The 21,661-nt window shown below is 31.6% G+C and overlaps 6 protein-coding genes and 1 pseudogene across 6 annotated transcripts; 3 read left to right on the forward strand and 4 right to left on the reverse strand.

The window, feature by feature from the left end:
• Window positions 1-1,638: 1,638 nt before the first annotated feature.
• On the reverse strand, window positions 1,639-2,155 carry LOC121123761 (histone H4). Its single transcript, XM_040718895.2, has one exon. The coding sequence runs from the start codon at window positions 2,129-2,131 to the stop codon at window positions 1,820-1,822; it is 312 nt and encodes a 103-aa protein (XP_040574829.1). The 5' UTR covers window positions 2,132-2,155; the 3' UTR covers window positions 1,639-1,819.
• A 4,184-nt stretch (window positions 2,156-6,339) lies between these two features.
• LOC121122962 (histone H3) lies at window positions 6,340-6,881 on the forward strand. Its single transcript, XM_040718042.2, has one exon. The coding sequence runs from the start codon at window positions 6,380-6,382 to the stop codon at window positions 6,788-6,790; it is 411 nt and encodes a 136-aa protein (XP_040573976.2). The 5' UTR covers window positions 6,340-6,379; the 3' UTR covers window positions 6,791-6,881.
• Window positions 6,882-7,118: 237 nt separating this feature from the next.
• On the reverse strand, window positions 7,119-8,513 carry LOC139906166 (histone H1-like). Its single transcript, XM_071890522.1, has one exon. The coding sequence runs from the start codon at window positions 8,313-8,315 to the stop codon at window positions 7,800-7,802; it is 516 nt and encodes a 171-aa protein (XP_071746623.1). The 5' UTR covers window positions 8,316-8,513; the 3' UTR covers window positions 7,119-7,799.
• Window positions 8,514-13,342: 4,829 nt separating this feature from the next.
• On the forward strand, window positions 13,343-13,564 carry LOC121123811 (small nucleolar RNA U3; annotated as a pseudogene).
• Window positions 13,565-15,307: 1,743 nt separating this feature from the next.
• LOC121122498 (histone H4) lies at window positions 15,308-17,962 on the reverse strand. Its single transcript, XM_040717512.2, has one exon. It carries the CDS (start codon window positions 16,573-16,575, stop codon window positions 16,264-16,266), a length of 312 nt encoding a protein of 103 aa, XP_040573446.1. The 5' UTR covers window positions 16,576-17,962; the 3' UTR covers window positions 15,308-16,263.
• Window positions 17,963-18,726: 764 nt separating this feature from the next.
• On the forward strand, window positions 18,727-20,895 carry LOC139906111 (histone H3). The gene has a single exon (XM_071890388.1). The coding sequence runs from the start codon at window positions 18,727-18,729 to the stop codon at window positions 19,135-19,137; it is 411 nt and encodes a 136-aa protein (XP_071746489.1). The 3' UTR covers window positions 19,138-20,895.
• Window positions 19,706-20,368, reverse strand: LOC121122496 (histone H1-like). The gene has a single exon (XM_040717509.2). The coding sequence runs from the start codon at window positions 20,366-20,368 to the stop codon at window positions 19,766-19,768; it is 603 nt and encodes a 200-aa protein (XP_040573443.1). The 3' UTR covers window positions 19,706-19,765.
• Window positions 20,896-21,661: the final 766 nt, after the last annotated feature.

The following is a 21,661-nucleotide window of genomic DNA, read 5'->3' on the forward strand; positions in this document are numbered from 1 at the left end:
TGGCTCAAGGAGAATGTTGCAGTCCTTTTATATTTTTTTTTTCACAAGATGTCTCTTTTCAAATTTATATCATTCAATTATTTTTCTTACTGACATAGTTAATTCATGAATTCAAACAAGGTATAGCATAAAATTCGGATTTTTATAGCAATTTATATCAATCAATGGATTTCGTTTGGTAAGATTATTAATTCAATGTATAGAATAATTTATAACGATTGTCTAAGTAATAATTTTACTGTTAGCAACAGAAAAATACAGAAGACTAGCTCCCATATGTTTTAGTTTTTTTTTCAAATCTTTTCTTTCCCTTTTGGCAATCGAGGTTGAGACTGGATACAAAAGTAAGCTGTGGTACTCGTAAGTTATTTTGGAGTCGTTAATCAATGATTCAGTTCTTGTAGGATTAATTATGTCCATTATTTTTCAAGTTGTGTTCCAGATTTTTATTTATAAATAACAAAGTTACGTTCACATAATATAATTCAAATCACAATCTTTATATCTTGAAAATTTATTAAAGAGTAATTTCATTGTCAATTTAAACCAACCGAAATCACTTTCAAAATAATGCGTCATTTGACTTCCAAACGTTAAAAATAGAACTGAGTCAGAGTTCCCTTACTTCAAGGAAACGTTCACCTCTTAATATATTTCCATATACATTTTAAAATGTTAAATCTTTATTAAATACTATTTAGGGTTAAAATTAATTATGACTATGTTACTATTCACAGAAAATTAAAAACATATATTTTTCATTTGGGAAACATAAATATATTTCATTAAATTTCCTTACAATTTAATCTTCATGACAATTAAATTTATTTTTATTTGTGAAATCCACAACAAACGGATAAAAGTCGAAACATTCCGTATAATTTGCTCTCACAAAATACTTACGTAAAACTGAATTCCTGTATTGCTTTTAGATCAAAACTTCGATGCATTATCTGAACTGTAAAGTGTGAACAAAAAGCTAAGAATAAAGGAAGATTTAATCGGCAAAGTGCCTACTTCCGAATTGAAAATGCTACAAGAGTTTGTTTATCACATACTGCTGGTATATATCTTGTCAATTAATGGAATAAAAGCATTTACAGTTCTATTGAGATTCTAATGAACGAGCTAAGAATATATGAAAATATATATATATACTGCAACACATATTGTTGAATTACACATGAATACTGCCAGTGTTTAACAAAAAAATAGTTCGTATCGTCTTGATATTTTTATCCAAAAATTGTTGACGAATATACTTTGTCTAGATATAACTGACAAAATTAACATAGGCTATAATTTGATATTTTCTCAGGTACACTTTTACAAGTTTGTAAAATATTTTTCTATGTCTTGAAATCTTGGTTTATGTTTAGCCCATCATATCTCTTGGTATGGACTTTAAATATTTGACCAAATTTTGAGGATTTTTCATAAGGAATCTGTGGAAGTTGTCATCAAAGTTGTTTTAAATGCAGACATAGTCCTGCTTGCAACCAGGACCAGATAAATTGTTAGATAAACTATGCTGAATGAGTCATAATTCCAATACCTAAGTTAATCACCTACACCCACATTAATATTTTTCAATTTAAAGAAAACAAAACAAATACTAGACACTCTAGGCGGGAAAAATAAACTTTCTCTTCAACAAAGAAGAGTTGCCTATATTTTTCTCTAAATTCAGGATACGATTGCCAAAATACAAGCCAAAGAACGATCTTACACAGGGATCATTGGTGGCCCTTAAAAGGACCTATTTTGTACCTCTAATATATAGAAGATACATCCATGAGAAGTGGAAAAGAAGCACAACTTAACCTCCGAATCCATAGAGGGTACGTCCTTGCCTCTTGAGAGCATAGACAACATCCATAGCAGTGACAGTCTTCCTCTTGGCGTGCTCAGTGTATGTAACAGCGTCACGGATAACGTTCTCTAGAAAAACTTTGAGAACACCACGGGTTTCCTCATAGATCAAACCAGAGATACGTTTGACACCACCACGGCGAGCCAAACGACGAATTGCAGGCTTGGTTATACCTTGGATATTATCACGAAGAACCTTACGATGACGCTTGGCGCCTCCCTTTCCTAATCCTTTTCCACCTTTACCACGTCCAGTCATGATTGTAGATATTGGTTAACTGATACTCAAACCGGTAAAGATGTGAGTTTTTATAGTGTTTACTCGAAAGAAAAAAAAAAAAAAAGGAGAGGCAGGAAGGGAGGGAGTGGAAGGAAGGCAGAGAAAGGAAGGAAGGCGGGAAATGCGAGGGAAAATTAAACAAAAAAGAAAGAAGAAGATAAACTTGTTTTAAAAACAGTTTTTAATGCAATCAAACATATGTAATTGTTTACGTACAAACTACTTTGTTTCATTGCTGTCACATCGTTACATTGAGTGGATCACGCAACCTTTCATAAGAAAAGAAAGAGAAAAAGGCCAAAAATTATCTGGTACTTTGCCAAATATGTCAACAATACCAATTGTTATTTATCTCAATTAGTACTCCCAGACTTTAATTGTCATATTATTTCTCTACTAATAGAAGGAAAGAAAGTAACACTATGTAAAGGGTTAAAACAGATCCTTACTATAATTATAAAATATTGTTCATTTTTATTATTTTTAATTACTGCTTTTCCCAAAGGTTACTACAGATTTTTTTGTGTTTCTTTGTAAATTGATTACTTTTTATCAATTAACTCACAGCACAGCCTTTGCAAAACACTTGACTAGGAAATTTTTGTTTATGAAATAGAAAATTTCATAGTCAAATGTTGGTCTAGATGGATTGGAATTTATTTTACTACCTTTTTATTTCTGATTTTTATTGGTAAATACTTTAATAAAATTCGAATTTTATTAAAGATTCTATGTTGTATATATTGTAAAATCAAATACATTCATGGGGATTCTTGTTAACATTTAAGGAAGCAATTTTCTGTGTTCCAAGATTATTGGTCTCAGAAATATTAATCAGCATATGATTGTACACCCAATGTCTCATTTACATGTCCTTTCTCGGTCCGTCGCATTCTGCAATTAAATAATCATTCTTGCAACACTTTTTTGTATTATGCATCTTCAGGGCAGTGATATTTGAAGCACTATGATATAGGTTTAATTACAGGACATACCTCTAATATAATATAATATTATAGTTGAATGTTATTCCGCTTACAAAAGGCATAACCAGGGTCTTTATTTCAAAAACGGAGAAAGATACAGACTTTAGACGTAAAATAAAAGTTGTTCAGAATTTTGAGTTACGTAAGTAAAGCTATGTTTCATTCCTGGACTCTGGAAGGAAATTTGTATTTTTTTAATAAGTTCAATTTTTTTTTCATAAAACAAGATCAATTCCCCGTGCCTTAAAGTTTTTTAAAGGTATAAGTTCTCGATCCAAAAAACACCAAAAAAAAAAAAATCCAAGCACGAATCATAATACTAACGTTGTCTATTGACAAGTTTGATTAAATTATAGAGTTATTTAAACTATTAATAAAATAATTCGAAATAAATCCTAGTCTATTATAATTGATTATAATAGTTTATCAAAAAGAATAAATCATAAAATAGCCTTGACGTTAAATTGAAACGAAGAAATCGACAGTTGAAAAAAATAAACTAGGTATTTTTTGTGGTAGCGAAGTAATACCTTGTTGATATATACGAATTATACACAGTTTGTCTGAATGGATGTTTCCTACAAAGTCATATTTGAAGAACTGCTCCGATAGTTCATCTACAAAATATCAATAATGTTGTATCGTAGGGTGGACCAGTAAATTCACATTTAAATGAAAATTAAACAAAAAGTACTTATCACAAATATATTTTAACTTGTTTTACTATTAGTAAATGCATGTATGTCTTTTTTGTAGAAGTTTGGTCTTTCTTATTTGAAGTATTTCTAGTTTGAAGTAAAATATATTTATGATGAGTGTCAAGGCGCTCATATTTTGAATTGGCATTCTATAAATTGTGCTATTTACCCAAAGTTCGCAAGGTGGAGATTTTTTAATCTTCAGAGAAAATTGATCTATATAACACACAAGCAGTTTCCTAGTTATATACAAAGACACTGCTTCGCCTCAATTTGCAATGAGGGTGATGAAAGAGGAACAAGAGTGGCTTAATAAGCTATTTCACCAATACTATTTGACCCCCATGAAAAGGCCTAAATCACTCATTGGAGAAGGAATTGCATTCAGGTGAATATTATTCCGAAAATATATATCAAAATTTTATCGATATGTCAAGGAAACCAGACGTTGAATGGAGGAGACAGGTTTCATACAGCGAGTTCTATCATAGGCTCATGATTGGTACTGACCTCACCAACGGGAAAATTACTGCATACGGGGAGTATGCAGTAATTTTCCCGTTGGTGATGGGTATGGCTGGAGCTCAACTCATTATTAGGTCAGTTGTTCCTTTATTCAATGGGATTATATTCTGAATATAATCCAAGGCAAGGTTCAAAACCTTTTTCTTCTTTAGGAATCTTAACACTCCAAATATATTAGAGGAAGAAGCCCTGGAAAATAAACCTTTGAATTTAATCAAAGCTTCTATATTCTTCTGATTATCTCAAAGGAAGAAACAGTCACCACAGAAGTATAAAACCATTGATTTTGCTTCATTAAACTCCAAGGTATTAATTGACGGAAAGCTTAGATCATATGAGCCACTATACCCTTACGAGTTTGAAGCAATTTTTATGGTATCCGCTGCTAGATATACCACCTTTTCCTTGAAAATCCCCATTGCTGATTACACGTCCTGGATCCCAGGAACAAAATAAGTAAAGTTATATCCATTGGTATCACTCCAACATAAGAAGTTGTAGAATTTCTAACCTGGACTCTTGATTTCTAGAATTCATTTTGGTTCCAGTTTTTTTTTATATAGTAAGAATTACTGTTGTGTTTTAATAATGATGTTATTTTTATTATTATGACTGATGTGCTTCATTTTTTTAAATTTTAAATCAATGGCACTTAACTTCCCCTATTTTAATACACTGCTTGCTTGAAATAGGCTATTTTGGGTTTTATTTTTCAACAGCCCACTTTAATTGAAATTTTTGAAAGCTCATTATATGAAGCAATAGCTTTAAAAATATAAAAAAATAAAATCGTCAAATTTGAATGATTTATTTAATACTTATTGCTCGGAATCATTAACACGTTATTGGTTTTGATCAATTTGGATCCCTAGATTTTGTTCGTTTAAATATTTGTGCACTATATCTCCAACAGGTTCCTTTGATATCTTAAGAGTCTCATCAATGTGGAATTTTGTTGTGTTTTAGGTAGTTGCTAATTTTAGACACTCGAAAAGGAAGAAAATATAGAGGGGACAAGGTATAGGAAAGACTGTTCTATAGTCTTCTGCTGTTAACTTTGGTATGCTTAAGGTATAATATTTTGCAATACCTGCCATCAATTTATTAATCTAATTATTTCCCTCTTGATTTTAACATTTTTATTTAGTATTTCAGCCAACACAACAGTTGCATTAAACTTTTCAAGGTCGCAATATTTATTATTTATTATATGTCTGCTTAACAAAGCCAAACGGAAAATTAACAATCCTTGTCATCTATCTATATTTTTTTCTCTACGTCACGAACCAATTGTCTGACAGCTGACAAATTTGTACATGTATAATTTGAAAGTTGATCCTAAGTAAAAGTCACATTATTTCAAAGTGGTGCCATCTATGTGTCAACTTACGAACTTTTCAGCCTACCTAATAAACGTGCATCTACTTAACAAACGGTTCTTCATTGTTATTTCGAATAATAGCAAGAAAAATTGAGTACAAAAAAAAATACCCTTAGTTGTATGAATGCGAAAATATAACTTTAAAAATAAAGATACTCTCATTTAATAAAAGAAAAATATTTGAACTGAAGTACATACTTTTGTAGGTAGATGTCTCTGAGAGTTTTTGGCGCTTAAAATTATGAAAATATAACAGGATAACAACGATGTTTGTTTATCATTATACGAATAGCTTCCATGTAGGTGAATATAGTGAAAAAGGAGGGAAATCAGAATTTTAAACGTAATTATGATTGGTTACAGCATCTGCAAATAAACTAAAAAAAGTTAGCTTTCCATCTCTAGTACTCCCTACTCCATTTTTAAAAAAAAATGTTGGCGGGAGAGGAAGAAAAGAGAGACAGAGAAAGATACAGAGGAAGAAGCTTTTTTACATCAGCTTCTAGCTCCAATATATTAGCTCGGTGCATGGGTTAGAGAGTGTTCCTGGAGTAAGTGCGCGCGGACTTCATAGTATTTAAGCTTTGTGGAGATAAGAAATAGTGAACATTTGATATTTCCTATTCAGTTAGTAAAAATGGCCCGTACCAAGCAAACAGCTCGTAAATCCACCGGAGGAAAAGCTCCCCGTAAGCAGCTTGCCACCAAGGCAGCTCGTAAATCTGCCCCTGCCACTGGAGGAGTGAAGAAGCCCCACAGATACAGACCTGGAACAGTCGCTCTCAGAGAAATCCGTAGATACCAAAAGTCCACTGAGCTCCTCATCCGTAAATTGCCCTTCCAACGGTTGGTTCGTGAGATTGCTCAGGATTTCAAGACTGACTTGCGTTTCCAGTCCTCTGCTGTCATGGCTCTTCAAGAAGCTTCAGAGGCTTATCTTGTGGGTCTTTTTGAAGATACCAACTTGTGTGCCATCCACGCTAAGCGTGTCACTATTATGCCCAAGGACATCCAGCTTGCTCGCCGTATCCGTGGCGAACGTGCCTAAGCTAACCCTTGTATGACTTAACCTAGTTTTACAAACTGGCCCTTTTAAGGGCCCCCACTTAAATTCGAATTAAGATATACTTTTAAAACTTTGTTTGAGTTGTTTATCAAAATAATTATACGTAGGAGATGATTTCATTATATAGGTATATATATGCTCTAATATATCCGATTTAATAGGAATATAGTGCTGGTGGATCGAGATAATTTTTGGAAAAAAAGTAAATAATATCAAGTTGCGCTAGAGGGTTATACATACTCATATTATGTTGTCATTTAAAAAAAATTCGGGGAACATTTAAAATTAGGCTATTTAAAACACTTGGATAATTTCGAACTAAGATATATTTTTAAAACTTTTTGAGCCGTTAACCAAAATAATTATATGTAGGAGTTGATTCTATGGTATATATGTATATCAGAAATAAAAATCGAACACTGGCATATCAAGGTAATTTTCTCAGGTAAAAATATTTAACCTCATTCACCTAAAAGAGTTTACTATTTACAAGATTATATTATATATAATCTTGTGAAATAAGATATAAGAGTAATATTTACCCTGCACTATATTGATTTTAAACGTAGAAGGTTCTCCTATCTATGATAGTTATTCAGTTTTTCTCCTACTCCATAAGAAAAATATCAAACAACAGGTAGGGGTGTTTAAAAAAGGGGTCTTAATTCAGTAATATAGTATTTTCTTGTCCCATCTACTGTCATTATAATTGATGAGGGATAATTTAAAAGTTAACTTTTGCTATTCTTATAGACTTTTAGGTTTCCTAAAAAAAACTAGGTAAAACTTTTAAGCTATAAAATCAGAGAGTCTTACGATATGAAAAAATTAAGATAAGTACTCAAAACAAAGACATGAATTTTAGGCCGCAATGTTGATATTATTGAATAACAACACAGAACAAGCAAAAATAGAAAATTCCCTTATGTAAAGATTTGGTGGCTCCGAAAGGAGCCGGTTTTTGTAAACGATAAAACTCAACGAAGAGGAATTATGCTTTTTTAGAGGTTGTTCTCTTTGTAGTTTTCTTTTTAGCTGGGCTTTTAGCAGCAGACTTCTTGGGGGTCTTTGTCTTGGTTGTTGTCTTCTTGGGGGTCTTGGACTTGACAGTTTTCTTCTTGGGAGCCTTTTTCAAGGGAGTTTTGGACTTGATTGATTTTTTCTCAGCAGACTTCTTCGGGGATTTGGGCGTTTTGACAGCCTTAACCACTATAGACTTGCTTGTTACAGCAAGCTTGAAAGTTCCTGAGGCACCCTTGCCCTTGGTCTGAACCAACTCACCCTTTTCGACAGCGGATCTGATGGCTTTGCAGATGAATGGAGCTCTTTTCACCATATCTACCTTAAAGTGAGCAGAGATATATTTTTTGATGGCCATGAGGGAAGAACCCTTGCGATCTGCCAACGCCTTGATGGCAGTCATGACCATCATGGAGGATGTGGGCGTCTTGGGTCCATCCTTGGATTTTGTGGAGGTTTTTTTAGGAGTTGTAGATGGAGATGACATGATGTCGGTACGCGAGTTAACTGAATAATAGTGATGTGTCTACTTGATATGTTTATTCTTCTTATATTCGATAAAATAGAAAAGTTTTGGCAGGCACGTTCATGTAGTAGAGTGCACGCCTTCAGGAAATTTTTCCTTTTTCCACAAAGGATTGTCTCTGGATTTTGGCGCCTAAAACTTTTTCTCAAAAGGGATTTTTTAACATAATACCAAACCCATCTTATAATTAAATAATAGAAGAACCATTAAAGCTTTTTTACTATTACTAGATAGCACGATTACTTTTTACTATAAAATCTACAAAAATAGCTCTTACTATAATATATATTTATTCTTTATATGATCAATTCTACCATTCAACAATTCATAATTCCTTATAGAAACATAGAACTAATTTCAAAATGTTCCTTATTAATAATCATATACTTGTTATAGGGTTAAACAAATCACAATAATTCTTTATTACTTAATAAATTCCAAATTCCCATAATCATTGATATATCTAAAAGATTAATCATGATTGAAAGTTTGAACCATACAATTATATTCTACAATTTTCCATACGGTTTATTACTTACAAGTTATAAATTTATAATTTACCATACCCTATTTGGAGTTAAATCATTGTTATACATATACTCACTAGTGCAACTGCGTATGATTCTTTTAATGTAATTTTATAATTATTTGAATGACTCTCTATAACTAAGTAATACAATATACAAGTGGCAGGTTCTTAGTTGATATGTGGCATATATTTTCCTTTTCGTATACACAGTATTAAGGCTTACAAACAAAGTGAGGAAACGTATTTGTTAGCTTGAGGAGAATATCGCAATGTTTTTATATTTTCTCATAAGATGTCGCTTTTCAATGACGTCACTCAGTTATTTTTCGTACTCGCGTAGTTAATTAATTTCGTTAAATTCAAAAGATTTATGTACACAGCTCGTTTTAATAAACAAAACAAAATGTAGTGTACTTTTCTTTGAGGTGTTTTGATTAATTTTTAAAAGTTGACTCTTTTATGATTTAAAACAGCTAACTTTACGTATTATGAATTTAAACAAGGTACAGCATAGGATTTTGATTTTTATACTAATTTATATCAATCAAGGGATTTCGTTTGGTAGGATTATCAATTTAATGTATAGAATAATTAATAACAATTCTAAAAATAATAATTATCACTTGACAACCGAAAAATGCAGAATCCCAGCTCCCATGTGTTTTTTTTTCTTCAAATTTTTCCCTTCCCTTTTGATGGATGAGGTTAAGAGTCGATTCCAAAGCATACCTAAATGTACTATAATCTATCTGTTACATAGTTTCAGGCTTAGGAGAGAGAGATTACGTAGTAAATCCAACATTCAACCCATGATGATTAGAATCTGTAAAGTACCAAAATATAAGATGACCAATGAATTGTCAATGCATTACAGAAGTTCTTATTCAAGTAGTATATTTTGATATTCATTATTCTATATTTTAAAATTATCCGAAAATCCTTTCTGAGGTACTTACTATAACATCATATACTTACTTTTTGAAAAATATATCCTTAAATTCATCCTATAAAATTTGTTTACTTAAAAACATTTTTTTGCAATCTTTTGTAATGGAATTATGAATTTATTGAAGCTTATAGATCAAAGCAATCAGTTTATGTGTCCATTTGATTTGAAAAATGTTTTTATTTTAGTATTGAAATTTAGATAATAATGTGGAGATACACATTATGCCACGTGGCAAAGAAATTTAGTATGTACCATCACGAAGAACATAAGTTGTTTATAGCGACTAAAATTCTACTTTATTCTGTTTAAAAAATCCCCCGATGAGGTTACGCAGTTACAAACGGTCCACTCCAGATATTTATTGAACTAATTTCCATTAGAGTATTAAAAATACTCCACTTTTATTCTTTATTTCTAATTACATAATACAAATCCTCTTGATCGAATCTTTACAACTAATTACACAAGTCAACAACAAAAAATCGATATTACTTACTGCTGAACTAAACCTTTTAAGACCAAATAATCCTATGTAAAGGAAATCTTAGTTACTCAAGTTTCAAATAAATTACTTTTACATAAAAATAATTTATAAATTAAGAGGTTATTCTTTATAAAGTAAATACCTCAAAATATGTTGTTTTTTAAACTTTAAATTACATTTAAATCTATATAATTTTTGTTTTTAATGATATTTGGTGATTGATGGTCTCTATTGCTGCATTTCGGATTTCATTTATACATACTTTAAAGAATAATATTATTTAAGGTACCTTTCAGCGTTTAAATCCGATTAATTGATTTGAAAAAAGTATATTCTTGGAAATTTTGGAAATCTAATGAAAATTAAATTTCATCTAAAGTACTCTTTAACAATATAAGCTGAAAATTAATTCCTTACTGATTTAACTAACTAGTGCAGCTGATTTGGTAGTCTTGGACTCCTTAGCAATTTCATACAATACCCTTAAAACATTAAGCATTTTTTCAAGATATGAATTTTGTAAGTCCATCTTGTATTATTAAGTCACTGTAACTCCCATAACAGGGCTCTATTCATTTTCTTTCGGAAATCAGTACACCCTTGATGGGCATAAGAACCAAATTTAATTACAAATAATTTTCTATTATTGATGAAAGACGAGAATTCTGATGGTTTTATCCTAAAAATCCTGTCATAATTTCCATTGAATGTATTTTTAAAAATGGAGATTAAAAGTAAAAAGATACGATGGCAACTGGAGTGAAAGTGTGTATTCCAGAAGTGCCATCTGCCACCCCATAAAACTAGCACTGCAGCTACACCTCCCTCTTTGGAAGCATCTGTAACCAAGGGGAAGATATGTGGGGTTAAGCATTGTGTCTAACTAATGTTTATATTAATGGCATGGATGAAAGCAGTGATCCAATTAATAAAGTAACAGATGTTTAGAAGGATTTTTGTGCCAAAAAAATGTTTATTCAACAAAATTTGAATCAAATCCAAGTATCTATTAAAGCATTGAAAGATAAATTGTCGCTACTCGTTACTGTAACTATCGTTGGAAATATATGCCTAGACATACAACAAATCAACATTTTGATTTCAATTATTCAATTTTTTTAATCTTTAGTTCTCATTTTAAAAGAAGTTCTTTTTATATTTTTACGATTATTATTATTCCCTACAAAAAACTAAATTTTTTGACATCCAATTAAAAATTCGACTAACTTTCCCTGGTATAAGCCGATAAAAACGATTCTCTTCATCTTCTATTTCAAGAGGTATGGGTCTTCTGCTCTTACTTTTTAAATATAATTGGTTAAGATTTAACTTTCTTAAATATAGGTCCGTTATTTTTAATTTCGGAAAATATTGAACAAGAAAACGTACACACTTAGAATATGAACTACTACACTGACTTTTTTTAATACTTCGATCCCTTTTAACTGGAATGGAACAATTCTTCATGATATTGAGGGATTTTAATGCAAGGCACTTGTAAATAAACCTTAAACCAACGAGAGAAGTAGTATTGTGTCGTTTGAGAACGATTCGTTCTTTTAAACAACTCTTTTTAGTGAACTTACTGAACCAACTCAGTTGTATGAGTACTTTAAGTTTCCTATACATAAAATATATCACTCAACTTCATTCAAATATAACTATTTCCTTAAGTTATTATGAATATATTGAGCAGAAAGAACATATTTATATTTGTGTAACAAATGCTAGTTCATTACTTAGCAACTCTGAGTGTGCTATCGTTATACGTACACGAACAGCTGCAATGTAACGAATTCAGCAAATTAACTCAATCATCAAATTAACTGAATCAATAAAATAACTGATACATCAAATGAACTTAATCTATAAAAGAACTTAATCACCGAAAGAACTGAATAAAAAGTGAGCTTATTCCACAAAAGAACTAAATCATTTAAAGATATTTCGTACATTCAGGACTCAGGTAGGAGTTCACTCGAGTCTACTCACAATTTCAAATTTCCGGAGAATGTTGTAGTTTTGGGGAAGAAAAGGGGAAGATGATTTCGGGAATATATCCCAATTCCCAAGGAAAGGACCCCAAATTGAAGTAATATAGCAGGAGGAGAGGGGGTAGAAATCCCACACAATCCCGGGCCAATCCAAGGCCGGAAGGTATTCAACCATGTTTTATGATGCCCTAAGCTATTTATTCCCCTCTCCTTAGCAATCCTCTCGATACATTTCTTAGACGATTGGATTGAATTTAAAAATTGCAAGGAAATTGTATTGCAATAATATTACTCACACTTGAAGGTACTCCTTGGAGGATGGAACAAACGAATTGTTTAGATATTTGTCATAAATAATATTAAGCGCATATATATTGTGTTATTATTTATCATGAAGTTTGAACAAAATAAGTTCAATTTTCCTAACTGGCAATTTTCCTCTATGGCAATTCGAATTAAAACATCTTTTCCAACGTCATAATTTGAAGTAGACTCAAACTTGATATTTCACAAACAAAATAAGGACAAATTAGCAAAGAATTCTTGATATAACTCCATCAAATGGCTGTAAAGAATATGTAGTCATTGAATACTACTTGATGTTAATGTTAAACACTGATATTTCAATTTACTCAAAGTAGGTTTTTGGATTTTTTGGGATCAATTAGGGACGTGAAAAGTAGGTAATATTACAGAAAAAGATCTTATTCTTTCCATAGAAATAGTCTATTTTTTCAGGTTGAATATTTAAGTCAGATTGGATAACGTATGTAATCACATATTTTATTTTGTATACAATTTAAATTCAGATATATAATAAAGTTAGGCAATATAGACATATACCTTATTATTTTCATGCTCCCATTTTTGATATATAATCCTTCACTATTTCACTTTAATTTTATAGTCTAAAGGTGGTTTAAACATTGTCCAACTTGTTTAGCATAAGTTTTCTTGAGATTTCTCAAATATTCAAAGGTGAATAGAACGGAAAAAGTGGATAAAGTTACTACAGTGTGCAGTTATCGAATTAAGATCATACTTCACAGGATCATTTCTGTAGTATGTTTGATTGGTTTCTCATTTAGAAATCAAAAGTCTTTACAACCATGAGGATGTGATATAGAGACTGACTCTTAGGATGAAAGTTGGATAGAGAACTTCCTTATTTAGGAAATTATCTTCCCATTGATGATTGCTTGACTGACTTCGTTAATGAAGTGGGCCATAGGAGTTGGACTCATTCCGAGTGGTTATTTTTATAAATGAATATAGCAAGAACTAAAGTAAAGCTAGACAGCATTGTTGTGCCTATCATTCAAAACTTATCTCTTTTTTTTTAAATTATTCGACAGGTCCGTATCAAACCAAAGTCAAGTCTCGACCACATAAAAAAACTTTATTTAAATATATGGACTCCACTATTATATGTATCAACCTAACTCGAATTAAAACATCGTTTCTACCGTCATAATTTGAAGTAGACTCAAACTTGATATTTCACAAACAAAATAAGGACAAATTAGCAAAGAATTCTTGATATAACTCCATCAAATGGCTGTAAAGAATATGTAGTCATTGAATACTACTTGATGTTAATGCTAAACACTGATATTTCAATTTACTCAAAGTAGGTTTTTGGATTTTTTGGGATCAATTAGGGACGTGAAAAGTAGGTTATATTACAGAAAAAAATCTTATTCTTTCCATGCAAATAGTCTATTTTTTCAGGTTGAATATTTAAGTCAGATTTGATAACGGATGTAATCACATATTTTATTTTGTATACAATTGAAATTCAGATATATAATAAAGTTAGGCAATATAGACATATTACAAGCAAGCCACAACAACTCTCTCTCTCTTCAAAACTTCCTAAATAGATATGCAAGTTCGCAGTGTTCGATGCTGTTGTGTCAATAACCATTGTCCTAACATATTGTGTACATTTCCAATCACTCAATAAATTAAAAGTAGTCTTTCAAGTATCTGACTGAGTAAATCTATTATTTTGTGTTATAATGCAGGAACACCAAATAATTTTATTCAACGAATTCCTGAAATAGTTATAGGTAATTTTCCTTACAAGCAATAAGGATTTTCAAGAATTTCCATGAGTTATCCATCCCAGTGCACTTCCATAATGGATGTAAGAGTTCGACTTGTTTACATGATATTAATTATTCATCATTGTACCTTGTATTCTTTTTCAAGCTTATTTTTCCCTTTTTATTTCGCAAAAAGGAATGATCAATGATCATTTTTACTCAGTTAAAATAAAGATATTTAAATTTTAGCATGGTTGTAGGTGTCCAGGAACTTCTAATTTGTTGAGCAATAGTAGTAACGGTTTCAGTACAATATTTGTACGCTTGAGCATAACTGAAATTAATCTCCTTGACGTCGGAGTTGCTTGCTTTGATAAATGTTGAGGTTATTTCTGCCAAGCCTTTGTCTTTGCCATTCAAAGAAGAAAAAAAATTGGAAACAAATTTAAAAAGTTAAAATAAATTTCAAATATTAGATTTTTGGAAAAAAAATTAAATATTAAATTTTCTAGAAAAAAAAATTCCTTAATTTGGGGAGGGGGGAGAGAGGTGCAATTTTTACAAAACTTCAAAAAGTAATAAATAGTTAAATTCCAGTAATAAATAAGAATTGGTAATTAAACATTATTTTCCCAATGCCGATTCTAGAAAAAAACTCCCGATTCTGATTAGTTGTCTCATCACTATTCATTAGTGTTCAGTATTTGATTATCACTATGTAACAAAATGATGGTCTTGGAGAGCCTGCAGGCTGAAATCCACATTTATTATTGTTATTTAAGCCGTAGAACACGAATATGACCATTAAAACTTTCAAGAGGATATCTGTTTGGCTTTTTAAAAAATCAAGTTTTTAGAGTATATCTATGATTCTGTGCCATATTTCGACATGAGATAACTATATAGATTAAAATAGAGGTAAATATAAATTGATAAAAACATTTCAGAATTTCAAAAATGAATTATTTATAACTTTATCTTGATTACATATAATATGAATATAACTAACAAAAATCTGAATAAAATGAAGTATCTCACTTAGAAGCTAATATTTTTAATGCTATATATAAGGTAGTATATAATTTTAAATAAGTTTAAGTCGTAGTAAATTAATCAATTAAAGCAAAATAAAATAGAAGATTATATCAATGAAAAAGCATAAATGAATACATAAATTCCACTCTTATACAAATATATATTGATTTCATACAAGCAATATAACGATGTATGTGTATTTGAGCCAATGTGTGATGAAGTAACAGATTTTGATGGTAAAGGGCATCTGCACAATGAATGAATATCAGAATGTGATAAACAGATAGGAATTCAATGGAACTATGAGAAAACGCAAAGCCATATATCCAGATGCTCTGCAAAAAAGGTTTACTCAAATTATTCTTATTGTCTTTGAGCCCATCGATTTGATGTATAAATAACTGAAGAAGTTTATCACACGAACAATTTTTAGAAAAAGTGCTAAGCCATTATATTTATTCCTCTTGCACTCCAATATGTAGTTTGAAATAGGAGGTTTCGTGCAGATTCTTTCTTGTTCCGATATTTTTGGATAACTACGTTAGTTTTTGGTTTCTGTTTAACATACCGGTATGTCATATTTTATGCCTCACTGTTCATATATCCCCTCTAAGTTAATTACCCCACTCGCATTAATGTTTTCATTATAAGGAGGAAAACAAATTTAAGACACTCTGGGCGTTAAAACTTTAGTTTATGTTCGAATAAAGAGAGAGTTCCTTATACTCTTCTCAAAATTCATGATGAGATTGCTGTTGTACAAGCTAGAGAATCATCTTACACAGAGATCATTGGTGGCCCTTAAAAGGACCTATTTTGTACTCAAATATATAGAAGATATATTCATGAGAAATGGAAGAAAATCACAACTTAACCTCCGAAACCATAGAGGGTACGTCCCTGCCTCTTGAGAGCGTAGACAACATCCATGGCAGTTACAGTTTTCCTCTTGGCGTGTTCAGTGTATGTAACAGCGTCACGGATAACGTTCTCTAGGAAAACTTTGAGAACACCACGGGTTTCCTCATAGATCAAACCAGAGATACGTTTGACACCACCACGGCGAGCCAAACGACGGATTGCAGGCTTGGTAATTCCTTGGATATTATCACGAAGAACCTTACGATGACGCTTGGCGCCTCCCTTTCCTAATCCTTTTCCACCTTTACCACGTCCAGTCATAATTGCAGATTTAGGTTAACTGATACTCCAACCGGTAAAGAAGGGAGTTTATATAGTGTTCCCTCGGAAGAAGAAAAAAAAGAAAAGAGGGAGGAAGAATAGGGAAGGGAAAGAAAAGAAAAGAAGGGAGGGAGAGAAAGGAAGAAAAGTTGAAAATGCGAGGGAAAACTAAACAAAAAGAAAAGAAGAAGAAGGTAAACTTGTTTTAAAACCAGTTTTTTAACGCTATCAAACATATGTCATTGTTTTAATACAAACTGTTTGTCTCATCAAGTTGGGCTTAGTTCATTCTACATTTAGCATCATCAACGGATCAAATCCTAAATCCAGGATGATGAAGTCTAATCCAATGTATTTTGGTCCAATTACATAATTTGTTCACAAATAATTGGTCCTAGACTCCCATTCTTTTTTGCCCACAATGGCTTCTCTATGAACAAAAATTTGTTTTGTTATATTTATAATTGGAAACATATATATTACTTCGTATCAGGAGGATTCGCCTTATATGTATTCGTCTTGGATAATAATGAAGTGATTTTCACTTATGAGTTATAATTGATCCATTCCTGAGTATCATTTCTATAATATTTCAATATTTGATGTATTTAATTAATGTAAATGGGCAATCCTAAAGAAATATCCTAAAAAAATGTGAAGTGTCTCTCGTGTTACATCGACAACACTCGATCAGGTCGTAACGTCGGATGTTGTAGCACTTGTATGTCAAGTAAATTGCAAGTTTAGTCCTATAATTTTGATACAATGAAGTTAAGCATTTATTATTCCACATTTGTAGTTGGATTTGTTGTCGATCATTCACTGGTTCTTCCTTGTGTCTGGCGAGTTAATTATCATTTAAAACTTTGGTTTGTATTAAAGTAGTATTCACATAATTTTCAACCAAGGCGAAAACGTACTTTTGGAAAATATTTAAAGCAAATCCTCCTAGAACCAGTATATTTCGATTTAATATAAATCAAAATTTGCTGTATTGTATTGAACAACCACGGAGTAAAGTACTTTTATACTTTTTATAGGCTTTAAGGTTAATCAGGGGCGTCCCCAGCATTTCATTTGGTGGAGAGGGCTTGTTTTTGGATTATTTTTTTTTAACCCTAAAGTTTAAATTTATACGAAATGGTCTTATACGAAATGTCCTTATACCAAGTGTCCTTAAACGAAAATGTTTTATACGAATATGTTTTACACGAAGTTACCTCTTACTATAATTGACTATCGACGAATTGTAATAATTCATTTTCTTCATATGCTCAACTGTAAGAACGAGTTTTACTATTCAATTTTATAATTAAAAATTAAATATCATCATATTGTAATAATTTGTATTTGTGACAATATACAATTGAATACACGCGAGTGTTGATCGTTTTTTTTATATTTTAAGTACGAATTTTTTCACCTCAAGATTGGTTATTTCTAAAAATTAACAATAAAACTTTAAGCATTCTGTTTTAGTGAGCGCTCAGAATCTGCCAGCTTTTTACTATTTGCATTCACTTTTTACATATTTAAGTAGCTTACAAAACAATATATGCGTTGATAAACATAACAAACACATACTCATTGTTACTTCAAATCATAGCTAGAAAAATGTTGCTACATAATCAAGAGAACTAACTTTTGGTTGTAGTAAAGTGGAACCTTAAAAGTAAAAGTATCCTAAAAAATAAAGTAATTACATTAATTGAAGTTCACACTTTTAACTCTGTGACTTTTTGGCGCTAAAAATTATGAATACATAATAGGATAATAACTATATTTAAAATAATATGACTAGCCTGTATTCTAAAAATAAAAACCGAAAAGCAAAAATCAAAAATACAGATATATTGATTAAAAAAATAAATTGCTCTTACATAAGTATAAAGTACAGACTTCTAATGATAGATGTCTCAGAGAGTTTATGGCGGTAAAAATTATGTATACATAACAGGCTAAAAATGTTGGAGGGACAAAAAAAGAGAGAGAGGAAGAAGCTTCTTTGCATCTGCTTCTAGAAGTCATGCCTTAGCTTGGTCTCGGGTTAGAGAATGTACCTGGAGTAAGTGCACGCGGATTTCATAGTATTTAAGGTTTGTGGAGATAAGAAATGGGGAACATTTGATATTTCTAATTCAGTTAGTAAAAATGGCCCGTACCAAGCAAACAGCTCGTAAATCCACCGGAGGAAAAGCTCCCCGTAAGCAGCTCGCCACCAAGGCAGCTCGTAAATCTGCCCCTGCCACTGGAGGAGTGAAGAAGCCCCACAGATACAGACCTGGAACAGTCGCTCTCAGAGAAATCCGTAGATACCAAAAGTCCACTGAGCTTCTCATCCGTAAATTGCCCTTCCAACGGTTGGTTCGTGAGATTGCTCAGGATTTCAAGACTGACTTGCGTTTCCAGTCCTCTGCTGTCATGGCTCTCCAAGAAGCTTCAGAGGCTTATCTTGTAGGTCTTTTTGAAGATACCAACTTGTGTGCCATCCATGCTAAGCGTGTCACTATTATGCCCAAGGACATCCAGCTTGCTCGCCGTATCCGTGGTGAACGTGCCTAAGCTTACCCTTGTATAACTTTACTTGGTTTTACAAACCGGCCCTTTTAAGGGCCACTACTTAACTTCGAACTAAGATTTACTTTTTGAAGCTGTTTTAGAGTTGGTAATCGAAATTATAAGATACAAATAGAAGTTGAATAGAATATTTCGAAATAGAAAATCTGAAATATTAAGAATCTAGTGCTATTACATTGAGGTTATTTTCACCTTTAAAAGTATTTTAGTCATTAAAGGGTAGTATAAATGAAGGGGACACTAAAAAACGAATAGTTCAGCCTACTCCGTTTTTAACTTCTACGCTCCCATCAATTTATACTGTTGGGTTATAATTGATGATAGGGAGAATTTTAACGTTTCTTTTGCATTCTTATATATCCTATGTGTTCCAATTTGAAAAATTCCGAATGAGGCGTAACCTTTTAAACTAAAAAAAAGCTGTTCATTTCTAAGGGTATGAACAAACGCAGGTTTGTATACAAAACAAAAATTAACGCTTTGGGCGGCAAAGTTGACATTATTAAATAATAACTCAGAACAAGCAAATCGATAAATATATCTCTAAGGTAAAGACTTGGTGGCTCCAAAAGGAGCCGGTGTTTAATATAAGATAAAACTCAACGAAGAGGAATTAAGCCTTTTTTGAAGTTGTTCGTTTAGTGGTTTTCTTCACAGAAGCTTTCTTAGCAGGGCTTTTTGCGGCAGACTTTTTGGGGGTCTTTGATTTGGTTGTTGTCTTCTTAGGTGTCTTGGACTTGACCGTTTTCTTCTTGGGAGCCTTTTTCACGGGAGTTTTGGACTTGGTTGATTTTTTCTCAGCAGACTTCTTAGGGGATTTGGGCTTATTGACGACCTTAGTCACCTTAGACTTGCTTGTTACGGAAAGCTTGAATGTTCCTGAGGCACCCTTGCCCTTGGTCTGAACCAAATCACCCTTCTCGACAGCGGATCTGATGGCTTTGCAGATGAATGGAGCTCTTTTCACCATATCTACCTTAAAGTGAGCAGATATATATTTTTTGATGGCAATTAGGGAAGAACCCTTGCGATCTGCCAACGCCTTGATGGCAGTCATAACCATCATAGAGGATGTGGGTGACTTGGGTCCATCCTTGGATTTCGTGGAGGCTTTTTTAGGAGTTGTAGAGGTAGATGTCATGGTGTCGATGCGGGAGTGAACTTGATAATAGTGATGTATCCAGCTAATATGTTTATTCTTCTTATATCCGCCCATCAGAAACGTTTGGCAGACACGTTCATTTAGTAGCGTGCACGCTTCCAAGAAAATTTTCCTTTCTCCACAAAGATGGATTGGATTTTGGCGCCTAAAATTTTACTCTCAACAATGATTTTATTAACATTACAATAGCAAATAATTTTATTATTACAAAATAGAAAAACCATTCATTTTGATGTATATTATTGCATCAATTAAATGCTACAAATATTCAACAATATTTATGGAACCTAAACGGTCATCAAAACACTATTTTATCTTTATCTCTAACATACAACATGGACTAATACAAAATTAGAAATATTGTGTAGCCTTTTATATAGAATCGAAGAATTAGCTTCTTGTTTTACTTATAAATCATCACTATACAGAATAAGGTTAACTTATCAGTTTTTAACCCTTAAATTAAAAAAAAAAATTTATGATATGGTTTGCCCTACTTCCCCTATTGGTCCCAACAACAATTTAGAGACTTTGTTTGTACTTTTAAATGCTGAATATAGTTTTTTACTTCCTCAGTCCCATATGTTTTTTTTCTTCCTCAGTCCATTATCTCATATGCTCATATATACAAAAACATATCATAAAATACCAATGTACATAGTATGAGCTCTTATAATAATTTACAAAACGTAATACCTTTTAAAGAATAAGTAAAGTCATAGGACTTTCCATACTTACAAAAATTGAAAGTTAACGAGATTAAACTTTTGTTCAAATATGCTACACAATCTAATTTCAATGTTCTTCCTCCAATAAGAATGAGCTACTAACACGAAACAAAGGAATATTATTTTTAGCGCGATTTCTTTGTTACTTCGGTTACGAACATATTGATCCATACATATGTAATCAACTTTATTATAAGTTATTCTTAGTTAAGAAAGACATTTCGCAATAAAAAAACATATTTTGCGATGAAGGCATAAAAAGATATTGAAAGTAAATTTTGGAACCAGTTGGTAATTACCTTACAGTAAAATGTCTGGTTAATTTTAAAGGTGCAATACGATAATTCTCTATTTGTCTATAAATTCTTAACTAACGAAATTTCTTACTCCTATAATAGATTCTATAAATGTAATATAGAAATTCGTGGGCTTTGAAAATTTTAATTCAACAACTATATTCTACAATTTTCCAAATTGATTATTACTTTAAAAATACTAAATCTTATAATTTACTATACCCTAGAATTTAACTCAAATTTCATGCTCTGAATAAAAATATGAATTTTGAGTTTAATTATTGATTTAGAAATAACTACGTACGATCAATAAAAAATTATTA

The sequence above is a fragment of the Lepeophtheirus salmonis genome, chromosome 8 (assembly GCF_016086655.4).
Source record: "Lepeophtheirus salmonis chromosome 8, UVic_Lsal_1.4, whole genome shotgun sequence".
NCBI classification, from domain to species: Eukaryota; Metazoa; Arthropoda; class Copepoda; order Siphonostomatoida; family Caligidae; genus Lepeophtheirus; species Lepeophtheirus salmonis.